General features: G+C 41.7%; 3 protein-coding genes across 4 annotated transcripts; 1 reads left to right on the top strand and 2 right to left on the bottom strand.

Annotated features, from left to right (window-relative positions):
• Window positions 1-78: 78 nt before the first annotated feature.
• LOC106573539 (stathmin-2-like) lies at window positions 79-13,605 on the bottom strand. Of its 2 annotated transcripts, XR_006770031.1 has the most exons (6): window positions 13,421-13,605; window positions 10,050-10,148; window positions 6,741-6,913; window positions 6,146-6,337; window positions 4,320-5,144; window positions 79-761 (listed from the first exon to the last, which is right to left on the bottom strand). XR_006770031.1 is itself a non-coding variant. In XM_045719236.1 (5 exons), the coding sequence occupies exons 1-5, from the start codon at window positions 13,437-13,439 to the stop codon at window positions 5,085-5,087; spliced, it is 543 nt and encodes a 180-aa protein (XP_045575192.1). In that variant the 5' UTR covers window positions 13,440-13,605; the 3' UTR covers window positions 3,639-5,084. The 2 variants fall into 2 exon arrangements, 1 of the variants encoding a protein (XP_045575192.1); XM_045719236.1 differs by lacking the exon at window positions 79-761 and having other exon boundaries at window positions 3,639-5,144.
• On the top strand, window positions 1,882-3,268 carry LOC106573538 (uncharacterized). The gene is made up of 2 exons (XM_014148663.2): window positions 1,882-2,161; window positions 2,479-3,268. Exons 1-2 carry the CDS (start codon window positions 2,042-2,044, stop codon window positions 3,085-3,087), a joined length of 729 nt encoding a protein of 242 aa, XP_014004138.2. The 5' UTR covers window positions 1,882-2,041; the 3' UTR covers window positions 3,088-3,268.
• A 1,286-nt stretch (window positions 13,606-14,891) lies between the features above and the next one.
• On the bottom strand, window positions 14,892-20,128 carry LOC106594171 (uridine phosphorylase 1). The gene is made up of 8 exons (XM_014185537.2): window positions 19,847-20,128; window positions 19,545-19,601; window positions 18,937-19,054; window positions 18,096-18,254; window positions 17,560-17,674; window positions 16,856-17,065; window positions 16,471-16,617; window positions 14,892-16,073 (listed from the first exon to the last, which is right to left on the bottom strand). Exons 2-8 carry the CDS (start codon window positions 19,595-19,597, stop codon window positions 15,919-15,921), a joined length of 957 nt encoding a protein of 318 aa, XP_014041012.2. The 5' UTR covers window positions 19,598-19,601; window positions 19,847-20,128; the 3' UTR covers window positions 14,892-15,918.
• Between the last annotated feature and the right edge of the window lie 964 nt (window positions 20,129-21,092).

Below are 21,092 nucleotides of genomic sequence, written 5' to 3'. Positions count from 1 at the left end.
TCACTTACAGTAGCCTACTCAACGTCTGTTATCGACAGCAGGACAATCATTCCTAAAACATCAACGCCACTCAATATGTTTAAGTCATTGGTTCTTTTATTTGGCAGTTTACATGTTTCCTTGTCTTTAGCACAGAAAATAATGAGATGGTACATGTCATGTTGACAGAACCCCAAAGCTTTATTCAGCGAAGCTTGAGACACATGGAGGGAGAACACTTGTACTGTAGTAGTCAGCTTGTGAAGGATGCTGGCAGATCGTTGTGACATATCTAAAAAGGGTCATTTTAGTGGGCTGAATGTGGAGCATCCATTCTCTGTCTATGGAACTACCAGAGAGAGGACGCTGATGATATGACACCTCACTTGAAACACACACACACACATACACACACACACACACACACACACACACACACACACACGTAGACTTAGAGTGAACGTGTGTCGCTGTTAGTCTATCAAGATAAAGGAAAGGGGGCTTTAGAACATTCTACTGGCCAGGATGTCATGTATGGTGGCTCTATGATGTCATAACATTCAAGTCTCCAGACTCAGTGGACATATCAGACTAGAGTAAACTAAAGTTAATCACCTGGCCTGCATCCCAAATGGAACACTATACCCTTATAACTGCACTACTCTGGTCAACAGTAGTGCACTTTATAGGGAACAGGTGCCATATATAGTCAGGGGTCAGTCTGGAGGAAGTGATAAACAGTTGATCCTTCTGGAGACACATTGTTAAAGAGGACCAATCACCTCACCTGTGTGTGTGTGTGTGTGTGTGTGTGTGTGTGTGTGTGTGTGTGTGTGTGTGTGTGTGTGTGTGTGTGTGTGTGTGTGTGTGTGTGTGTGTGTGTGTGTGTGTGTGGAGGGGTCAGGTGGGTGATGTAGTGTGTTGGTAGTGAAGTCCTCCACTCTCCAGGGCTTGGTGTCTGCTGTGGAGTTTCCAGGGGTGAGGCTGGGTGGAGGGACGTGGTTGGTGGACGTTGGGGAGAGGTGGGGCTCACGCTGTCAGCTCTTCCCTCAGCTCTTTGTTCCTGCGCACCACGGCTGCATGTCTCTCCTGAAACACAGGACACAGACACCACAGATAGAGAGGAGGAAGTTGATATCCACACTGGACAGGAAGTTAGAGCTATAGCATATGCAGTCAGGATGCACCCCTAGTGGTCTCTTAGAATGTGTGGTAGTCTCCTTGATCTGTTCCATCTTACATTACTAAGACATTTCGTTTTTTAATTTTAGTTTTTTTTACAGTCAGTATGTTATGTTGACCCCTGAGTTCAGGTTGTTTTGACAGTCAGTATGTTACGTTGACTCCTGAGTTCAGGTTGTTTTTACAGTCAGTATGTTACGTTGACTCCTGAGTTCAGGTTGTTTTGACAGTCAGTATGTTATGTTGACCCCTGAGTTCAGGTTGTTTTGACAGTCAGTATGTTACGTTGACTCCTGAGTTCAGGTTGTTTTTACAGTCAGTATGTTACGTTGACTCCTGAGTTCAGGTTGTTTTTACAGTCAGTATGTTATGTTTGACCCCTGAGTTCAGGTTGTTTTTACAGAGTATGTTACGTTGACTCCTGAGTTCAGGTTGTTTTTACAGTCAGTATGTTACGTTGACTCCTGAGTTCAGGTTGTTTTTACAGTCAGTATGTTATGTTGACCCTTCAGTTCAAGTTTTGTTTAAGAATAGGTTAATTTCACGAACTCAGCACTAAAATGTTACTTATTTGCTGTAGATACTCATTTTAAATGATGTAGTCTGTCCACAGGAGATTAGGAGTCTTTTTAGATTAAGCAACAGTGGTGGAACTGTGACCCAGACAGCAGAGCAGGACAGTGGGAGGAGCTATAGGAGAACGACCTCATTGTACTGGCTGATCTGTTGTACCATGAAAGGCAGAGGAGAGCAAACATTCGATCATATAAAAGTCTTGAACTATCCTTAGCATTACTGAAACATCAACAGGTAGAGTGAGACAGACTTACTGTACAGAGACACAGGGAGATTCATTATAGTGAGTGAGACATATTGAGATATGATGCTGGCTGTGTGTGTCACCGTTGTCCTGGGCCTTCTCTCAGTGAGTGGCTCCCAGGCGGCCCCTTTAACCTGTGAGGATCTCCTGAGACCACTGGAGCTGAGCAGTGTCACTCAGGTACTATCTACTGAACTGTACTGTCGGTCTGTCCATCCACCTGTCCGTCTGTCCGTCTGTCCGTCTGTCTGTCTGTCTGTCTGTGTGTGTGTGTCTGTCTGTCTGTCTCTGTGTCTGTCTGTGTGTGTGTGTCTGTCTCTGTGTGTGTGTCTGTCTCTGTGTGTGTGTCTGTCTCTGTGTGTCTGTCTGTCTGTCTGTCTGTCTGTCTATGTGTGTGTGTGTCTGTCCGTCGTCTGTCTGTCCACCCATGGTTAGGGAGACAGGGTTGTTTGTGTCAGCTAACCCAGTTATTGTCTATCTGCCTTTCCATCTTGCAGACTCTGGGGAAGTGGGTGTATATTGCTGAGAGTTCAGACCGTCCTTTCTGGGAACAAATACTGTATACCTTATTACACAGTGCCTGGATAGAGGTCTCTGTCCCAGTCAGTACCCAGAACAACATTCTTGACATCGCCCAGTTCTATGGCTTCGGTATTTCGCATCAAAATGCTTTTGGATTCGGATGCTCCAGGATCGACTCTAACTTTACTCTGCATGACAATAGCACATGGACCTCAGTGATCCCCATCCCTGTTACTGAGGTTCTCCTGACAACGTGCTCAGACTGCCTCCTGACCCTGGAGAGATGGGATGAGGATGGGAAGACCTACACCTCTCTAACACTCTACAGTAGGAGAAGGGAGCTCACTGCTACTGAACTGGACTTCTATAAGAAACAGGTGGATTGTCTCAGTCTGCCACCAGCGACGTTCGTGGATCCAAAGAAAGATCTCTGTCCCGACACAACTCCACCCATAGAAGATCAAATTGCGAAGGAAGTTGAGAATGCAGTTGAAGTTATTTCAGAGATTCCAAGAATGCTCAGAAATACATTTGAACAATTAAAGAATTCTGTTTATCAGCCATTTTCGGACATTTTCGGTTAATGGGTAGTTGCCTCCTCCTCCCTGATTGGTTTGCTGCCCACCATGTATTCTACAGTAACCCAGGGTTACAGTACCTAACCCAGCAAGCCTGTAAACAGTCCCTGATGCCTTGATGTGGGACCAAACTCCACTCTGCTAGTGTTGCTCTACATTCAACACAATAAATCCAGATTAAGACAAATGTGATTTACATTGTTTTGTTTGTCCCAATAATCAGCTACAATCGGGGGCATTTAAAAGAAAAGGAAATAAAAGAAGGGTGATAGTCTACTTCAGGGTTTCTCAAACTGGGTCCTGGGGCCCCCAAGGGAACGTTCAGTTTTCTCCCCTAGCACTACACAGCTGACTCAAATCATCAACGCTGATTGATTAGTTGATTATTTGAATCAGCTGTGTAGTGCTTGGGCAAAAACCAAAAGGTGCACCCCTTGGGGTCCCCAGGGCCGAGTTTGGGAAACCCTGTTCTACTGACATCACTTACAGTAGCCTACTCAACGTCTGTTATCGACAGCAGGACAATCATTCCTAAAACATCAACGCCACTCAATATGTTTAAGTCATTGGTTCTTTTATTTGGCAGTTTACATGTTTCCTTGTCTTTAGCACAGAAAATAATGAGATGGTACATGTCATGTTGACAGAACCCCAAAGCTTTATTCAGCGAAGCTTGAGACACATGGAGGGAGAACACTTGTACTGTAGTAGTCAGCTTGTGAAGGATGCTGGCAGATCGTTGTGACATATCTAAAAAGGGTCATTTTAGTGGGCTGAATGTGGAGCATCCATTCTCTGTCTATGGAACTACCAGAGAGAGGACGCTGATGATATGACACCTCACTTGAAACACACACACACACATACACACACACACACACACACACACACACACACACACGTAGACTTAGAGTGAACGTGTGTCGCTGTTAGTCTATCAAGATAAAGGAAAGGGGGCTTTAGAACATTCTACTGGCCAGGATGTCATGTATGGTGGCTCTATGATGTCATAACATTCAAGTCTCCAGACTCAGTGGACATATCAGACTAGAGTAAACTAAAGTTAATCACCTGGCCTGCATCCCAAATGGAACACTATACCCTTATAACTGCACTACTCTGGTCAACAGTAGTGCACTTTATAGGGAACAGGTGCCATATATAGTCAGGGGTCAGTCTGGAGGAAGTGATAAACAGTTGATCCTTCTGGAGACACATTGTTAAAGAGGACCAATCACCTCTCTTGTTCCAGCTACCTCAAGATCCTTTCAGGACATGTGGACATTTTAAGCCGAGAGTTTGGCAGATTGTTAATGTGCGTTCATAGCGTGTGTGTGTGTGTGTGTGTGTGTGTGTGTGTGTGTGTGTGTGTGTGTGTGTGTGTGTGTGTGTGTGTGTGTGTGTGTGTGTGTGTGTGTGTGTGTGTGTGTGTGTGTGTGTGTGTGTGAGGTGATAAAATGGGATGCGCTGTCAGGATTCTGAGTTCACGACCTGTTAACATTCTTCACAAAGACACAGAAACTGACATCATCAGAAAACAATACAAACGCCAGCTAACAACCAACTCACAACACCAAAAAATACTTTCACAAATAAATTATTGTACATTCAAATTTCAAGAACCAATAAATAATTAGATAACAAATTAAACATTTGAAATTGTACAACGCAGTACATTTGATACACTTGTTTGCGCTCAATCAGCCTAGTCTACCCATCAAGATAGATACAAAAATGAAGTATTTACAAAATAATACCCATGTTTTCATGTTGATTTTTCCCCTTCGAAAAAAAAGTAAATCATTAATTATCCATTTAAAAATACTGTTAATACTGATAGTGTGTGTGTGTGTGTGTGTGTGTGTGTGGAGGGGTCAGGTGGGTGATGTAGTGTGTTGGTAGTGAAGTCCTCCACTCTCCAGGGCTTGGTGTCTGCTGTGGAGTTTCCAGGGGTGAGGCTGGGTGGAGGGACGTGGTTGGTGGACGTTGGGGAGAGGTGGGGCTCACGCTGTCAGCTCTTCCCTCAGCTCTTTGTTCCTGCGCACCACGGCTGCATGTCTCTCCTGAAACACAGGACACAGACACCACAGATAGAGAGGAGGAAGTTGATATCCACACTGGACAGGAAGTTAGAGCTATAGCATATGCAGTCAGGATGCACCCCTAGTGGTCTCTTAGAATGAAGACTCTATTTTAATTGTAGTTCTATCATTCTAATTCTAGATCACACCTTCTCCTGCAGGCGATCCATCATGGCTGCCAGGTTGGCCTGGCGGTTCTCCTTGATCTGCTCCATCTTACATTACTAAGACATTACTACCCTGCTACACCATTACTGCTACTACCACAGAACTACTACTACTACTGCAGTACTACTACTACTACAGTACTACTACTTCAATAGTACTACTACTAATACCACCACTACTACTACTACTACTACTACTACTACTACAACTACATTACTACTACTACTACTACTACCACAGTACTACTGCTACAACTACTATTACTACTACTCCATTACTACTACTACAGTACTGCTGGCCAGTCTTCTCTCACCTTCTCCTGCAGGCGTTCCATCATGGCTATGACTATGACTACTCCATGACTACTACTACAGTACTACTACTACTACAGTACCACTACTACCACTACTACTACTACTACTACTACTTCATTACTACTACTACTATTACTACTATAGTACTAATACTACTACTCCATGACTACTACTACAGTACTACTACTCCTACTACTACAGTATTACTACTACTACTCCCTTGCACCTACTACTCTATTACTACTACTACTACTACCTATTACTACTACTACACTACTACTACTACTACTACTACTACTACTAATACTACTACTACTACTACTACTACTACTACTACTACTACTACATCAATACTACTACATTATTTATACTACTACTCTGACTACTATACTACAACTACATTACTACTACTACTACTACTAACACAGTACTACTGCTACAACTACTACTACTACTACTCCATTACTACTACTACAGTACTGCTGGCCAGTCTTCTCTCACCTTCTCCTGCAGGCGTTCCATCATGGCTGCAAGGTGGGCCTCCCGGTTCTCCTTGATTTGCTCCATCTTCATGGTGAGCTTCTCCTCCGCCATTTTGCTGAAGTTGTTGTTCTCTTCCATGGCCTTGAGCAGCACATCCCTCTCATGCTCCCTCTTCTCTGCCAGGGCCCTCAGCACCTGGGCCTCCTGGGACTGGACCACAGAGAGACCATGGATGTCACCATAGAGTTGGCATCACTAGAATGGTCAAAGCACCTCAGACCACAGTAATTTGACTCGTACATTCAATATGGCTGCCGATCCATCCACCACGGAATATGAACTTGAATGGGACAGCTGTTCTGTTGATTCTAATTATATGGATATTAATTATTATATCAACATGCAGGGCCCTTGGGTTGCCTACTCAAAGATCTAGAATTTTATACACTCTAAGGAAAAAAAGGTGCTATCAGACAGCAGACATTTTGGTTGCGGGTAGAACCACGGAACCAAAAAGGGTTCTACTAAGGGGACAGCCGAAGAACACTTTTGGGATCTTTTTTCTTAGTGTACCGCAGTTTTATCATTCTAGTTCTATAGTTCTACTACTCACCCTCCTCCGGTCCTCAGCTGCCTCCAATTTCTTCTGGATGTCCTCTAGGGACACCTCCCTCTTGGGGGGTGAAGCGATGCTGTGGGCCGCATCTGACACCGGGAGGGGGGGCTTCAGAATCACCTCAAAGGCTTGGCCCGACGCCCGCTTGTTGATTGGCTTCACCTCCATGTCTGAAAACAAGTGAAAAAGTTTATAATTTGTTTCTGTGGTCTGGTCTTCTGGGTTCTGGTCTTCTGGGTTCTGGTCTTCTGGAGTCTGGTCTTCTAAGTTCTGGGTTCTGGTCTTCTGTGTTCAGGATGGTTGGTAATTGAGGTGATAGCCAGTGTCTTCCTATTGCATTCTTACTCACGGCTAAAACGATTTTAGAGAGCAGTTTGTCAGTATTGTTGAGTGCTTGTGGAGAAATTCTGAGATACGTTATGTTATTTGGATGTCCACTTTAAACATGTCTTTTAGACATTTAGAGATTGTGTTTAGAGATTATGTTTGTCCAGGAGGGTTGTAATTTAGGACATGTCCAAAAGATATGGGAAGATGGGTGCATGTGAAACCACTTCATTATGTAGAGATTAGAGATTATGTTTGTCCAGGAGGGTTGTAATATAGGACATGTCCAAAAGATATGGGAAGATGCGTGCATGTGAAACCACTTCATTATGTAGAGATTAGAGATTATGTTTGTCCAGGAGGGTTGTAATTTAGGACATGTCCAAAAGATATGGGAAGATGGGTGCATGTGAAACCACTTCATTATGTAGAGATTAGAGATTATGTTTGTCCAGGAGGGTTGTAATATAGGACATGTCCAAAAGATATGGGAAGATGGGTGCATGTGAAACCACTTCATTTCATGTGTGTCTTGTGGATGTTTTTCTGAGGGGTTGGAATTAAGCATGAGACAGTTCTCTGTTGGACATCCATGTACTTTGGACAATAAAGTCATGTTCTTCAGTTCAGGAGGACATCCAAAACAATAAATATCCACAAATACAATATAGGGCCCAGCTCCTGGATTGAGCTGAAATGGCATCAGGTACAGTGAAATTCAGACTACAATGCTTTGACTTGATCTGAAAGATGACGCATTGGAATTAAAAAGTGTTGTGTTACGTTCCCCAGCAAGGAAACCAAAAATGTCACTCCAACAAAAGGGGGAACAAAGAGTCCCTGACCAACAACCAAAACGAAACAGGTGGAGTTTAAGGAGGGGTTCTGAAATGCACTCATGTGGGTGTCCACTGAAAGTTGACTAGCAACAACAACTGGAACATGAAAGATACCCACCATGAGACCCACTAAATTCACCAAGAAGAGGCAAACAAAAGAAAACCAACACCAAACTTCAAGACAGGAAGCAAACCAAAAAAGTGGAGCAAAATACAAGCAACTAAAGGATTTTATTTGTCTAGAAATCAAAACAGGGCGCGCCAACTAAAGGAGTTAACACTCCGCGTCTATACAGTACCAGTACAGTACCATCTATACAGTACCAGTACAGTACCATCTATACAGTACCAGTACAGTACCATCTATACAGTACCATCTATACAGTACCAGTACAGTACCATCTATACAGTACCATCTATACAGTACCAGTACAGTACCATCTATACAGTACCATCTATTCAGTACCAGTACAGTACCATCTATACAGTACCATCTATACAGTACCAGTACAGTACCATCTATACAGTACCGGTACAGTACCATCTATACAGTACCAGTACAGTACCATCTATACAGTACCAGTACATTACCATCTATACAGTACCAGTACAGTACCATCTATACAGTACCATCTATACAGTACCAGTACAGTACCATCTATACAGTACCAGTACAGTACCATCTATACAGTACCATCTATACAGTACCAGTACAGTACCATCTATACAGTACCAGTACAGTACCAGTACAGTACCATCTATACAGTACCATCTATACAGTGCCATCTATACAGTACCAGTGTTGTACCATCTATACAGTACCAGTACAGTACCATCTATAAAGTACCAGTGCAGTACCAGTGTTGTACCATCTATACAGTACCAGCGGTTGTACCATCTATACAGTACCAGTACAGTACCAGTACAGTACCAGTACAGTACCATCTATACAGTACCAGTACAGTACCATCTATACAGTACCAGTACAGTACCAGTACATTACCATCTGTACAGTACCAGTACAGTACCATCTATACAGTACCAGTACGGTACCATCTATACAGTACCAGTACAGTACCATCTATACAGTACCAGTACAGTACCATCTATACATTACCATCTATACAGTACCAGTACATTTCCATCTATACAGTACCAGTACAGTACCATCTATACAGTACCAGTACAGTACCATCTATACAGTACCAGTACAGTATCATCTATACATTACCAGTACATTTCCATCTATACAGTACCAGTACAGTACCATCTATACAGTACCAGTACAGTACCATCTATACAGTACCAGTACAGTACCATCTATACATTACCATCTATACAGTACCAGTACATTTCCATCTATACAGTACCAGTACAGTACCATATATACAGTACCAGTACAGTACCATCTATTCAGTACCAGTCAAAAGTTTGGACACACCCATTCATTCCAGGGTTTTTCTTTATTTTTACTCTTTTCTACATTGTAGAATAATAGTGAAGACATCTAAATTATGAAATAACACATTGAATCATGTAGTAACCACAAAAGTGTTAAATAAATCAAAATATATTTTATATTTAAGATTCTTCAAAGTAGAGACCCTTTGCCTTTGAGGTTACCTGGAGGTGTGTTGGGTCATTGTCCTGTTGAAAAACCCTTGAATGAGTAGGTGTGTCAAACTTCTGACTGGTATTTTATATATATATATATATATATATATATATATATATATATATATATATATATATATATATATATATATATATATATATATATATACATATATATAAACTGGAACATATTATTTTATTTATTTTTATTTTACAATCTTATTTTTCCTCTTTTTTTTTCTTATAGTTTCCTAAAACTCACGTGTTTTTGAAAAACTCACGTACGCTTCTATAACTCTCGTCCCTTGGAACGAGCTCAACCAAGACAATACTCAAAACAAATTGTGAGCCAGGGCAACAAACTGGCTAAATGCAAAACGTATTAACTGCCCACCCTTGGGAGATAATCAGCAACCAAGTTGTCCTTACGACAGACATGTCTAATTTCAAGAGTTAACTCCTGCAATATCTGTAGTAACTTTCCTATCCTGATTGGTTCTTACCTCTCGTGTGACCTGGTTCTTACCTTCGAACTCACAGACGACCAGCTTGTTGCGTGCCTCTGGATAGAAGCAGGAGCAGATGAGGGAGAAAACAGACAGCTCCTTCATCTTCTCTTTGTATGCTGAGGGAATACAAACACACCAGACTGTTAACACTGCTACGTGGAGGAGTCCAAAATGGCCCTCTATTCCCTATATGGTGCTTTAGCACCCTATTCTCTATATAGTGCTATTTAGCACACTATTCTCTACATAGTGCTTTAGCACTCTATTCTATATATAGTGCTTTAGCACCCTATTCTCTATATAGTGCTATTTAGCACACTATTCTCTATATAGTGCAACAGTAAAGCACTATAGGGAACAGGGTGCCATTTTAGACACAACCAAAGTCACTATAATGGCACCTATAGGAGATAACATTGTCATTATGCTGTTTATTGACTGTGGAATAAAGATCATTCATACAGGCTTGCTTCACACTGACAGAATTAAAGCCTTTTCCGAGCCAGAGTGGCCCATACAGAACATTCATACAGGCTTGCTTCACACCGACAGAATTAAAGCCTTTTCCGAGCCAGACCGGCCCATACGGAACATTCATACAGGCTTGCTTCACACTGACAGTATTAAAGCCTTGTCCGAGCCAGAGTGGCCCATACAGAACATTCATACAGGCTTGCTTCACACTGACAGTATTAAAGCCTTGTCCGAGCCAGAGCGGCCCATACAGAACATTCATACAGGCTTGCTTCACACTGACAGTATTAAAGCCTTGTCCGAGCCAGAGCGGCCCATACAGAACATTCATACAGGCTTGCTTCACACTGAAAGTATTAAAGCCTTGTCCGAGCCAGAGTGGCCCATACAGAACATTCATTGATCATTGATAAGGAAATTATATAATCAAAGTAAATTAATAAAGAATCCATCCCTGAAACGTAACTGATTAGTAATTAGTAGTTATGCAGCATGTGTAATGAATAATTAAAGTACTGAATGTAAGTCCCATAAGGTCTAGTAGAGACCCGGAAGGAAGAGAAATGTGTGTGTGTATTAGTGGGCCTAAGGGAACTGTAGACATGTGTGTGACCCGACCTGGAGAGACTTAGGAGAAAACAGGGAGTAACCTTCAAGGTCCCCCTAATCTCGGGGGAAAGGAACAGACAGCGCTGGGTAGTGATTAACAGTGGTGAGAAGTCTGGGGAGGGATACAATTCACCTACTGTTCATGTGTATGTATGTGCGTAGGATATCTATTGTTTGTGTGTAGGTATGTGCGTAAGCAGGGAGGGAGCATAAAATGAACATCTTTGTGTAATGTACTTCAGAACGTTCTCTGAATAAACTGTACGAACCTTTTGCAGATGCTGAGTCTTTGCCTAATTATTATTAACCCAGTGTCTTACAAACCTTGGGAATTAGTCAAAGCTTATTGATTGTTAATTATTATCATTAGGATAGAAAATTCTTATGACATTCATACAGGCTTGCTTCACACTGACAGTATTAAAGCGGCAGGTAGGTAGCCTAGTGGGTAGTGGTTGGGGCGGCAGGTAGCCTAGTGGTTAGAGCGTTGACCTAGTCACCTGAAAGGTTGCTAGATCGAATCCCCAAGCTGACAAGGTAAAAATCTGTCGTTCTGCCCCTGAACAAGGAAGTTAACCCACTGTTCCTAGGCTGTCATTGTAAATAAGAGTTTGTTCTTAACTGACTTGCCTGGTTAAATAAAGGTAAAATAATAAAAATCCTTGCCAGAGCTGCCCATAACTGATCATGAATTTCTGTTGAACTTGAGCGCTACTAATGAATTCTATCATGATCTGATAACAGTAAGCTAATGGGCATTAGCTAAAGGATAGATGCTACTCTTTCTTAATAGTGTTTTAATTGTCATTATTACGAGGAAGTCAACACTTCAATAGTGACGGAAGGATTTAGAAGAGTCAGGCTGTGTCCAAATTCAAAATGGCACCCTACTCGCTTTGGATCAGGGCTCCATATGGCACACACAAAGTCTCTACCTCAACACCAACACCAAAATGAATACCTACTGTTTAACTATCACCCTACTGTATTAGGTCCTAGTAGGCCTGACTTCACTAAGGTACAGCATCAGAGAGCTAGAGAAAGAGCTCTGTCCGAAGAAGACTGCAGATTGTCAATACTGATTAGCCAACTGCTGCAAAGGCCAGCAGCGTGTGGAGCAGCCCATTGCTGCAGGGCTGACCACTCTCCCAGCCTGCTGTCTGGCGGCCCACTGCTCAAAACAGCCTGCTGCCACATGTCATCAGAATCACTAAGATCCAATGGAACTGCATGAATCCATTTCCATTCCATAATAGAATGTAGGCCCTACTGAACATAGCCTACTGAACATAGAATACATTCCGGCACTATGGAACCCCAAGAGCAAATATTTCTAGGTAAAACAGAGATCAGAGAACAGGAAGTAGGCCTATGACTTTTAAATGTTGGCTAATTCTATTGTCCGACTAGACAGAAAAGAGAATCAATTCTTTTGGATAATCAATCACTTTTACAGTTCCACTGAGAAACAACTCAGAAAAATGTCAAGACATAAAGCAACAAATAGTTTTCTCTCCCCCTTTATTGTGTGTTATGTTGACATATAACAGTTTAATTCAGTGTAGAATCCTTCACTAAAACAAAATACTCTAGGCCTTATTGTTTTGCATTGGCATATCATGGCTGATATTAATGACAAGGCCCTTATTCATTTATACTTTTTGTTTAATATTTTAATGTAACCCACATTTACTGTAATATAAAACACACAAAACTGCCAAATGATCCTAAATACATATCAGCCAAATTATGGTAACAAATACATGACTAACTATTGTAGCACAACAAATGACCACTGAATTCAATGCATTGTCAGCATGCCCCTTTCATTCACCTAAAATTCATTCTCTATCATATTCGAGCTCAAACAAGCGATATAACCGTTATAAGAGTATACTCATAAAAGTACATAAATTAAAAAAGGAATTATATCTCAGCCTGTCAGACTGTGTTGAAATGGTAGTCAGACCGGCGTATTGGGTGGGGTCTCTCTGCATTATGCTTCCTCTAGAGCCGCCGCCGTATCACCAGCAGTAGGTGCAGCGTTGTAAATAAAACCGCTATAAATAAGAAAAAAACTATCGCGCCAACATCTTAACCAGAATAAATCTTACACTTGATATAAAATCATATCATCCATAAAATGTCCAATCTGTAAGAGCAGTTTTTGTCTGCCGTCCCTATGGGCCCATATACTGTAATAAAATAATGAGGATGATGCAGGTGTCCGCACAGATCTCAGCCTCCATCCCTATAACAAACTCTAACAATTATCAATGCTGAAAAATCGTACTCGCATCCTTACCAATTGCAGTTTTGGCCATGGCTGTCTGTGGGTGTTGCAGCTATGGTCAGAGGGGCGAAAATGTTGTTTTAAGGCACTGAGTCAGCGAAAAAGACAAGACCGGGGGCTGAGATCAGGATGAGAGGTGCGGAGCGAGCTGGAAGATGGGAGTGGTTGAATTATGAGCGTCTCTGCGCACGAGCAGATTGCTTGGCCACCCTCCGTCCTTTGACGCGCATCTCTCATCGAGATCAGACATTCCATCCACAGCAATATAATAGGCATAGTAAAATGTAAAATATTACAGAGGTATATTTTGAGGAAAAACGTCTAAAGTATTCTATTTGAAATGTTTAAATACTTACAAATACACTACATGACCAAAAGTATGCTGACACCTGCTGGTCAAACATCTCATTCCAAAATCATGGAATATGGAGTTGGTCCCCCCCTTTGCTGCTATAACAGCCTCCACTCTTCTGGGAAGACTTTCCACTAGATGTTGGAACATTGCTGCGGGGACTTTCTTCCATTTAGCCACTAGGGCATTAGTGAGGTCGTGCATTACACATGGTGATCTTAGGCTTGTGTGCGGCTGCTCAGCCATGGAAACCCATTTCATGAAGCTCCCGACGAACAGTTCTTGTCCTGATGTTGCTTCCAGAGGCAGTTTGGAATTCGGTAGTGAGTGTTGCAACCCGAGGACAGAGAATTTTACACTCGACGTGCATCGGCACTTGGCGGTCCCGTTCTGTGCGCTTGTGTGTCCTACCACTTCGCGGCTGAGCCGTTGTTGCTCCTAGACATTTCCAATTCACAATAACAGCACTTACTGAACAGTTGACCAGGCTAGCTCTATCAGGGCAACAATTTGACAAACTGACTTGCTGGAAAGGTGGCATCTTATGACGGTGCCACATTGAAAGTCACTGAGCTCTTCAATAAGGCCATTCTACTGCCAATGTTTGTCTATGGAGATTGCATGGCTGTGTGCTCGATTTTATAAACCTATGGAACGCATTCATGACCTAAACACATTCACAGGTCCCAGTTGAACGCGCCCCTAGCTCACGTATGCTATAGGCTACCAGACTTTGAGAATGGCTTCAGACACAGCCAAAAAGAGAAAACATGGAGCATCATCACAATGTTGGTATAGAGAATTAGTGCATTTATCAATGAGACAAGGCAATGCTGCTAGGGGCATGATTCAATCAATGATCAATGTCAATCAATTGAAATATGCATGAGAGAAATCCCAAGGCCTGCCCGACACTATGGGCCAGTTTCCCGGACACAGCTAGTCCTAGACTATAAAGATAGTTTCAATGGAGATTCTACACTGATCTTGCTTTTTACATCCAGGTCCAGGTCTAATCTGTGTCCGGGAAACCTCCCCTACAGGGACGGCTTCTGTATCTGTATTTATTAAGGATCCCCATTAGCTGCTTCCTAATGTTGATGACATAAACCCATTTTAATCACACTGAAATATTTACAGTATTTGTGGTTTTATTGCTCATTAGCTGACATTAAAAGCACTCAGTTACATATTTTCTCAGTAACAGGACTACACGTTGAATGTATGATTATGGTTTCAGAGCAACATTTTATAGTACAGTACAATGCAGTGCTGATAAGTCTTCAAAGTAGCTAAAGTGGTACAGAGAAGTCTTATCTTTAATATTCATAACTTGCTCGTTACTATAGCTACAGCATATAAAACTAAAATATACATACTGGTGAATTAAAACAAAACATTTCATCTTAAAGGCTTGGGGTTAAAAAAAGATCAAGGAGTTTAAAAAACAAACTGTGTATAATATATTTTCTAATGTTACACAAAGCAACAACTTTTGGAACAAGTTACTTTACTTCACCCAGCATTGGTTTATTTGGTATAAAACAGAGGTAGTGTCAAGTAAGAGGTGTGTTTGATGTTTCTCATGATTACTATACCAATTTGGTTATACTTAACTACAATCCAGAAACAATAGATTTTGTAGATATATATTGTCTTCTATACGGTCAATGATTGCTATTGAGAATGATTGCGAAGTCCATAGTGAAAGCAGCCAGGCTATATGGAATGAATGACTGTGAATCAGTGCTGCCCTAAATTACACGTACACCAAGTATACAAAACATTAAGAACACCTGCTCTTTCCATGACAGACTGACCAGGTGAATCCAGGTGAAAGCCATGATCCCTTATTGATGTCACTTGTTAAATCCACTTCAATCAGTGTAGATGAAGGGGAGGAGACATGTTAAAGAAGGATTTTTAAACCTTGTGACAATTGAGACATGGATTGTCTATGTGTGCCATTCAGATGGTGAATGGGCAAGACAAATGTGCCTTTGAACGGGTTATGGAAGTAGTTGCCTGGAGCACCGTTTTTTGTCGGGGGGGGGGGGTGTAACTCAATATCAGGAAAGTGATCTTCATGTTTTGTATACCCTGTGTACAAGAGGCCTTTCATAAGTCACATAACATCAGAATGCTAAAATGCAAGAGCCTAGCTTCTGCTAGAGGCTGAGGCTTGGAGCATCTTCTTGATCAGGTGACCGACCAGTATCTGAGGACGTTGTTGGTAGCTGTGGAGAACTTCATGAGAGCTGCTCAGCTGGTCACCTTTCTGGCGGTCCAATAACGTCACACACACCACGGCCGCTTCAGATGGACACAGAGACAGAGGACAGAGAGTGATTGTTTACTAGTCCTGAGTGCCAGTCTGCTACAGTATCATGCCAACTCCTCAAACATGAGACAGTTGGCATGACAATACAAACAGATCAAGGACCAGCCTATTTATTTACCAGCAACACAATACTGAACTTTGATCCTACTAAAAGGTTCAACATTAGGACCTTCAAGTGAATGAATATGATGTAAAACACATATATTTAATACATCTATTCAAATATATATGCATCTTTATTTCATCTTTAATGCATACAAAGTCAAAGGTTTTTATATTTGTTTAAAAAAAGCTTTATGTCTGTGAATAACACTGCTAATATGGCTTGTACTATCATCATGGATAGCTACAACTACACCAGTGGTGTACCTTTCAGACCGCTGAGTTTACACATGGCAGCAAACACGGAAGACTCCATCTCGATGTTTCGAACCCCAGACTCATAGGCCTTGGTCAGGTAGTCCTGTTTATCCTTCTCTGTGTAGGAGCAGAAGGCCCCATCCAGACGCGCTTGTCCTGGACACACAAAATACCAGCTAGCTACACACAGTAACTCTAGTAGGGCCAGTCTGTTTGTGCCATCATGCCAACTCACTCATTGTCATGCCTAACATGTTGGGCTTTACAAGGACAGCAATGGAGTTGACAGGGGCACAGACAGATCAGGTATCATGTTAACACAGCATAACATTTAAAAAAAGACAGATTGGCAGACAACAAGCAGAAAAGTGAAGTAGCGTATAATAACCGACACCTTCATAGAAATCCATTGTACACATAGTGTTTCCGATGACCGTCTCAAATTGACCCAGGTCCTTGCTACACTGGAGCAGCTCTTCAGCCAGACCTTGGTCCAGGTCCGTGCTGCGCACCACAGCATTCCCCAGGATGACCTGCTCCAACCTGGGCAGGAAGGTGGCGTCTACTGACTGCTTGGTGACGACAACCGTGCCAGGCTCGAGGCCTGGAGAGAGAAGGGGGAACAGAGTGGATGGAAAATGTACAGCAAATATGGCTTGTTTTATGTCTGTGTTCCAAATGGCACCCTATTCCCTATGAAGTACACTACTTTTGGGCCATACTTTTGGGCTCCCGAGTGGCGCAGCGGTCTAAGGCACTGCATCTCAGTGCAAGAGGCATCACTGCAGTCCCTGGTTTGAATCCAGGCTGCATCACATCTGGCTGTGATTGGGAGTCCCACAGGGTCGGGGTAGGCTGTGATTTAAAATAAGAATTAGCTGACTTGCCTGGTTAAATGAAGGTTAATAGGGTGCCGTTTGGGACACATATTTCAATTAATCAAAGGACTTTAATTGATTGATTTAAACACCCCATATTAGTGTTATTACTAGTTTGACTACAGTGGGATTCAGATGTGCTGTGGTTAATCAGAAAGGATTAATATCAAATCCAAAGCACTTGAGAAGTACAACCAGACAGAAAACTCTCTAGGCCTACCTAATCCACCGGAGGTCCCAATGCGAACGATGGTAACATCAGTGCAGCGAGCATGGTAGAGGAGCTTGATGAGCTCGTGTAACATGATGGCGATGGAGGGGATACCCATGCCATGCTGAAAAACAAAGAGAGAGACACGTCATGTCATAGATGTACCACATTACACCACCACAGTCTCACGTCAGATAGCGTGACGACCTTGTCTGCACTAGTTCATGGCAACGCAGTTGTGTTAGAAGGACAACACTGATTAAGCCACTCAATTCAGTCTGTTCGGCAGAACACACTGCTACACTAACACATCCCAAATAGCAGCATATTACCTAGTGACGGCCTTTGTCCAGAGCCCTTGTCCAAAGTAGTGCAATATAGAGTACCATTTGAGACGCAACCTGTGTTAAACCTACTAACATCTAGTGACACTATAATAAACTACAAGTGATTGAAACCCGTGTTAAACCTACTAACATCTAGTGACACTATAATAAAGCAGAAGTGATTGAAAATGGCTAGTGGTATTGTATTTCTTCACGTACGCTGACGGACAGCACGGGGCCAATCTTGTACATGGCGTAGCGGTCAGTTCCTGCACAGATGTTGGGGTACTCAGCCTTGGGGTCCTCCAGACTCAGCTCTCCAGCAATGTACTCTATGAAGGACTTCATTCTCCAGGGACTGCCCCCAACACACACAAACTGAGGCATGAACATAAGAGCAGACAACGTAAATGTTAACGTTCTGGGAAGGAATACAAAAAGTCAATAGAAATACAGGGCTGCTTTCCTGAACCCAGATTAATCCTACTTTATTTTTTATTTTATTTAACCGTTATTTAACTAGGCAGGTCTGTTAAGAACAAATTCTTATTTAGAATGATGGCCTACCAAAAGGCCTCCTGCGGGAAATGGGGCTTGGATTAAAAATAAAAAATAAAAATATAGGACAAAACACACATCACGACAAGAGAGACACTACAACACTACACAAAGAGAAATCTAAGACAACAACATAGCATGGCAGGAACACATGACAACACAGCATGGTAGCAACAAATGACAACAACATGGTAACAACATGGTAGCAGCACAAAACATGGTACAAACAATTATTGGGCACAGACAACAGCACAAAGGACAAGAAGGTAGAGACAACAATACAATAAAGCTAGTCCTGGATTAAAACACATGTTCTATGGTGAACGTCCATTGAAAGGGTTTTTAGTCCAGGACTAGGCTTAATCTGTATCTGGTAAACCAGCCCAATGTGTGATGAATACAGAAAAGATTACCATATTGAATGCAGGAAATAAGATGTTATGAATGTCCATTTACTGATGCAATCTAGCTAGTATCCTAATGAATCAATCAGTAATCTTACTTTGACGTCTCCAAACATGGCAGGCAGGTTGTGTGTGGAGGTCCCCAGGTTAAAGTGGTAGAGAATGTCTTCTTTCATCCCATCCAGGTGTGGGTTATGTACATAGACAGTGCTTTCACTAAGAAAATTAATCATACAAGAACATTTAGGGAAGATCAGTCTTTTATTTGACTACCTCCTAAACTTCTGGGCCCGTGTTCATAAAGCATACTTGGTTTTGGTTCAACATGTCCTCATTGTCTTCGTATTACTGTATGTCAATAGAATATAATCGCCTGGTTGTGAGTCATTTTCCTTTATCCTTGTATGGTGTAATGTAATGCTCAACGGTACGTGCTTCTGTGCAGGAAGTCAATTTCTCTGGATGACACTCCTCTCTGCCGTTTCCTGATTTTACGAATTAACTCAAATATAGTCCACTGATTAAAGGGAGTGGTTAGCCTACTGTCAAAAGTCAATGTCAAATGTACAGTACAAAAGTAAAAGCTTTATTAGGGTGTTATTTCTCATGTTGACGTTGAACAGACGACAACACTAATCAAATCACTTTGATGATATAGTTATAGACAATGACGTGTCCAACCATGACTTATTAGATGTTACTGTACCTCTCGCACAATGTCTCATTCTTTTCATCACTGAAACCTGGTCCTGGTGCCATATTCCTGAAAGAAGGAAGAAGCCCAACCACCGGAACATACACATGAAATTAACTTGATTTCCAAATGTTGGATTTGGCAAATTCAGACATAAATATCTTCACTACTGGTCCAGTTAGTGATACGAACATCGGTTTCTGCGAGGATGTGATGTATCCCATATCGTAGTCTGTAGGCTAACATCGACTACTACCAAAAATATGCCGGCTGGTATATGTCAGAGAAACAGCGATTGAATATATGTAGATTACCTGTAGCAGGTGGATGATTCGCATATGCACGATGCTGCGTTAGATGCGCCCCGTTTCCTAAATACCTATCTGCAATGTAGTAAAATGTTAAGATGCAGTAATTGAAAGCTGTGCTAAGGAACTTGTCAGTGACATTGGGTTGTCACAAGTTACCACAGCCACAAAGTCAAAATTGTGTACATCTTAAAAATTCATGAAAACAAAAATTAGTTTTTGGTCTTAATTTAAATGTTAGGCATTAAAAGGTTAGCAGTGCTGTTTAGGTTTAACATCTGATTTTAAGAAGATACATTTGAGAAATAGGCGGAGTTTAGCCATAATTATGACTTTGTGGCTGTGGTAACTAGTGATGACCCTGCCATTGACTGTATATGAAGGTGTCACTAGTGCGTACTTAACATGCGCACTAATAATTCGATATTAAACGGATTGTGGCAGTTGGCCGAGTATGGCAATAGTCAAGTAAACACTTTAATCTGTTTATCTTAATCGTCGTAAAGTCAAAATAGAAGCATACGCCGATTAAACGCTGCTTTTTGTTTTTTAGCAATCTTTCGAATTATCATCACCTCTAAACAGTTTAATCGGAGTATCTGATCTGCGCATGTGCTAGCACCGGTAGCGCAACCCACCTCTTATGCGCGAGTGACTCTGGAATTATGCAATTTACAAATAGTTCACATACAAACTTTATGTCCCAACTCAGAATCAAATAGACTTGGTAAAAATAACATGATCTCGGTGGTAGAACGTTTATTGGCAATTTTTGGAATTTATTGAAGTCCCGTCAGGTAGCCTGATTTCAGATGCGTCCATGCAAACATGATTAGGAAAATCGTTCTTGCAAAACATGTAAACGATTTAAAACGAACTATTATATTAATCTGACTATACACAATAATCGTATTGTGTGCATGTAACTGGACTCACTGTAGACGTAACTCGTGAACATCAAAACGCAAGTAGGGGAGATGTTACACAGGATCTGTGCGCACCACTGGCGCAGTTTTCACACTAGTGAATAACCACTTGAATGGTTATTGTCTCTGGTTTCTCGTTTACGCAGTGTGACTAAAATTGCTGTTTTAGTCTTACATGTAAACTGGATTACACGGCGAGGTTTCATTTTTACAGATTTTGATAATGCAAGGTTCAAATTTGAGGTAGTCAGCATTTGAGCTGCTTTTGATGTAAAATGACACTTCACAAGACAACATTTGTCATACAAATATGATTTTTTTTATAA

This window comes from Salmo salar, chromosome ssa05, assembly GCF_905237065.1.
Source record: "Salmo salar chromosome ssa05, Ssal_v3.1, whole genome shotgun sequence".
NCBI classification, from domain to species: domain Eukaryota; kingdom Metazoa; phylum Chordata; class Actinopteri; order Salmoniformes; family Salmonidae; genus Salmo; species Salmo salar.
This window is presented reverse-complemented; position numbering and strand designations above follow the sequence as displayed.

Excerpts from the sequence above, each read along its gene's own strand:
- LOC106573538 (XM_014148663.2), top strand. The coding sequence starts at position 2,042 with ATGATGCTGGCTGTGTGTGTCACCGTTGTCCTGGGCCTTCTCTCAGTG. Across the intron at positions 2,162-2,478 it reads AGCTGAGCAGTGTCACTCAG|ACTCTGGGGAAGTGGGTGTA; the intron begins GTACTATCTACT and ends TCCATCTTGCAG.
- LOC106573539 (XM_045719236.1), bottom strand. Across the intron at positions 6,914-10,049 it reads GGTCGTCTGTGAGTTCGAAG|ACATGGAGGTGAAGCCAATC; the intron begins GTAAGAACCAGG and ends ACTTGTTTTCAG. Across the intron at positions 6,338-6,740 it reads CAGCTGAGGACCGGAGGAGG|TCCCAGGAGGCCCAGGTGCT; the intron begins GTGAGTAGTAGA and ends TCTGTGGTCCAG.
- LOC106594171 (XM_014185537.2), bottom strand. The coding sequence starts at position 19,597 with ATGGCACCAGGACCAGGTTTCAGTGATGAAAAGAATGAGACATTGTGC. Across the intron at positions 19,055-19,544 it reads AATGAGACATTGTGCGAGAG|TGAAAGCACTGTCTATGTAC; the intron begins GTACAGTAACAT and ends TAATTTTCTTAG. Across the intron at positions 17,066-17,559 it reads TGGGACCTCCGGTGGATTAG|GCCTCGAGCCTGGCACGGTT; the intron begins GTAGGCCTAGAG and ends TTCTCTCTCCAG.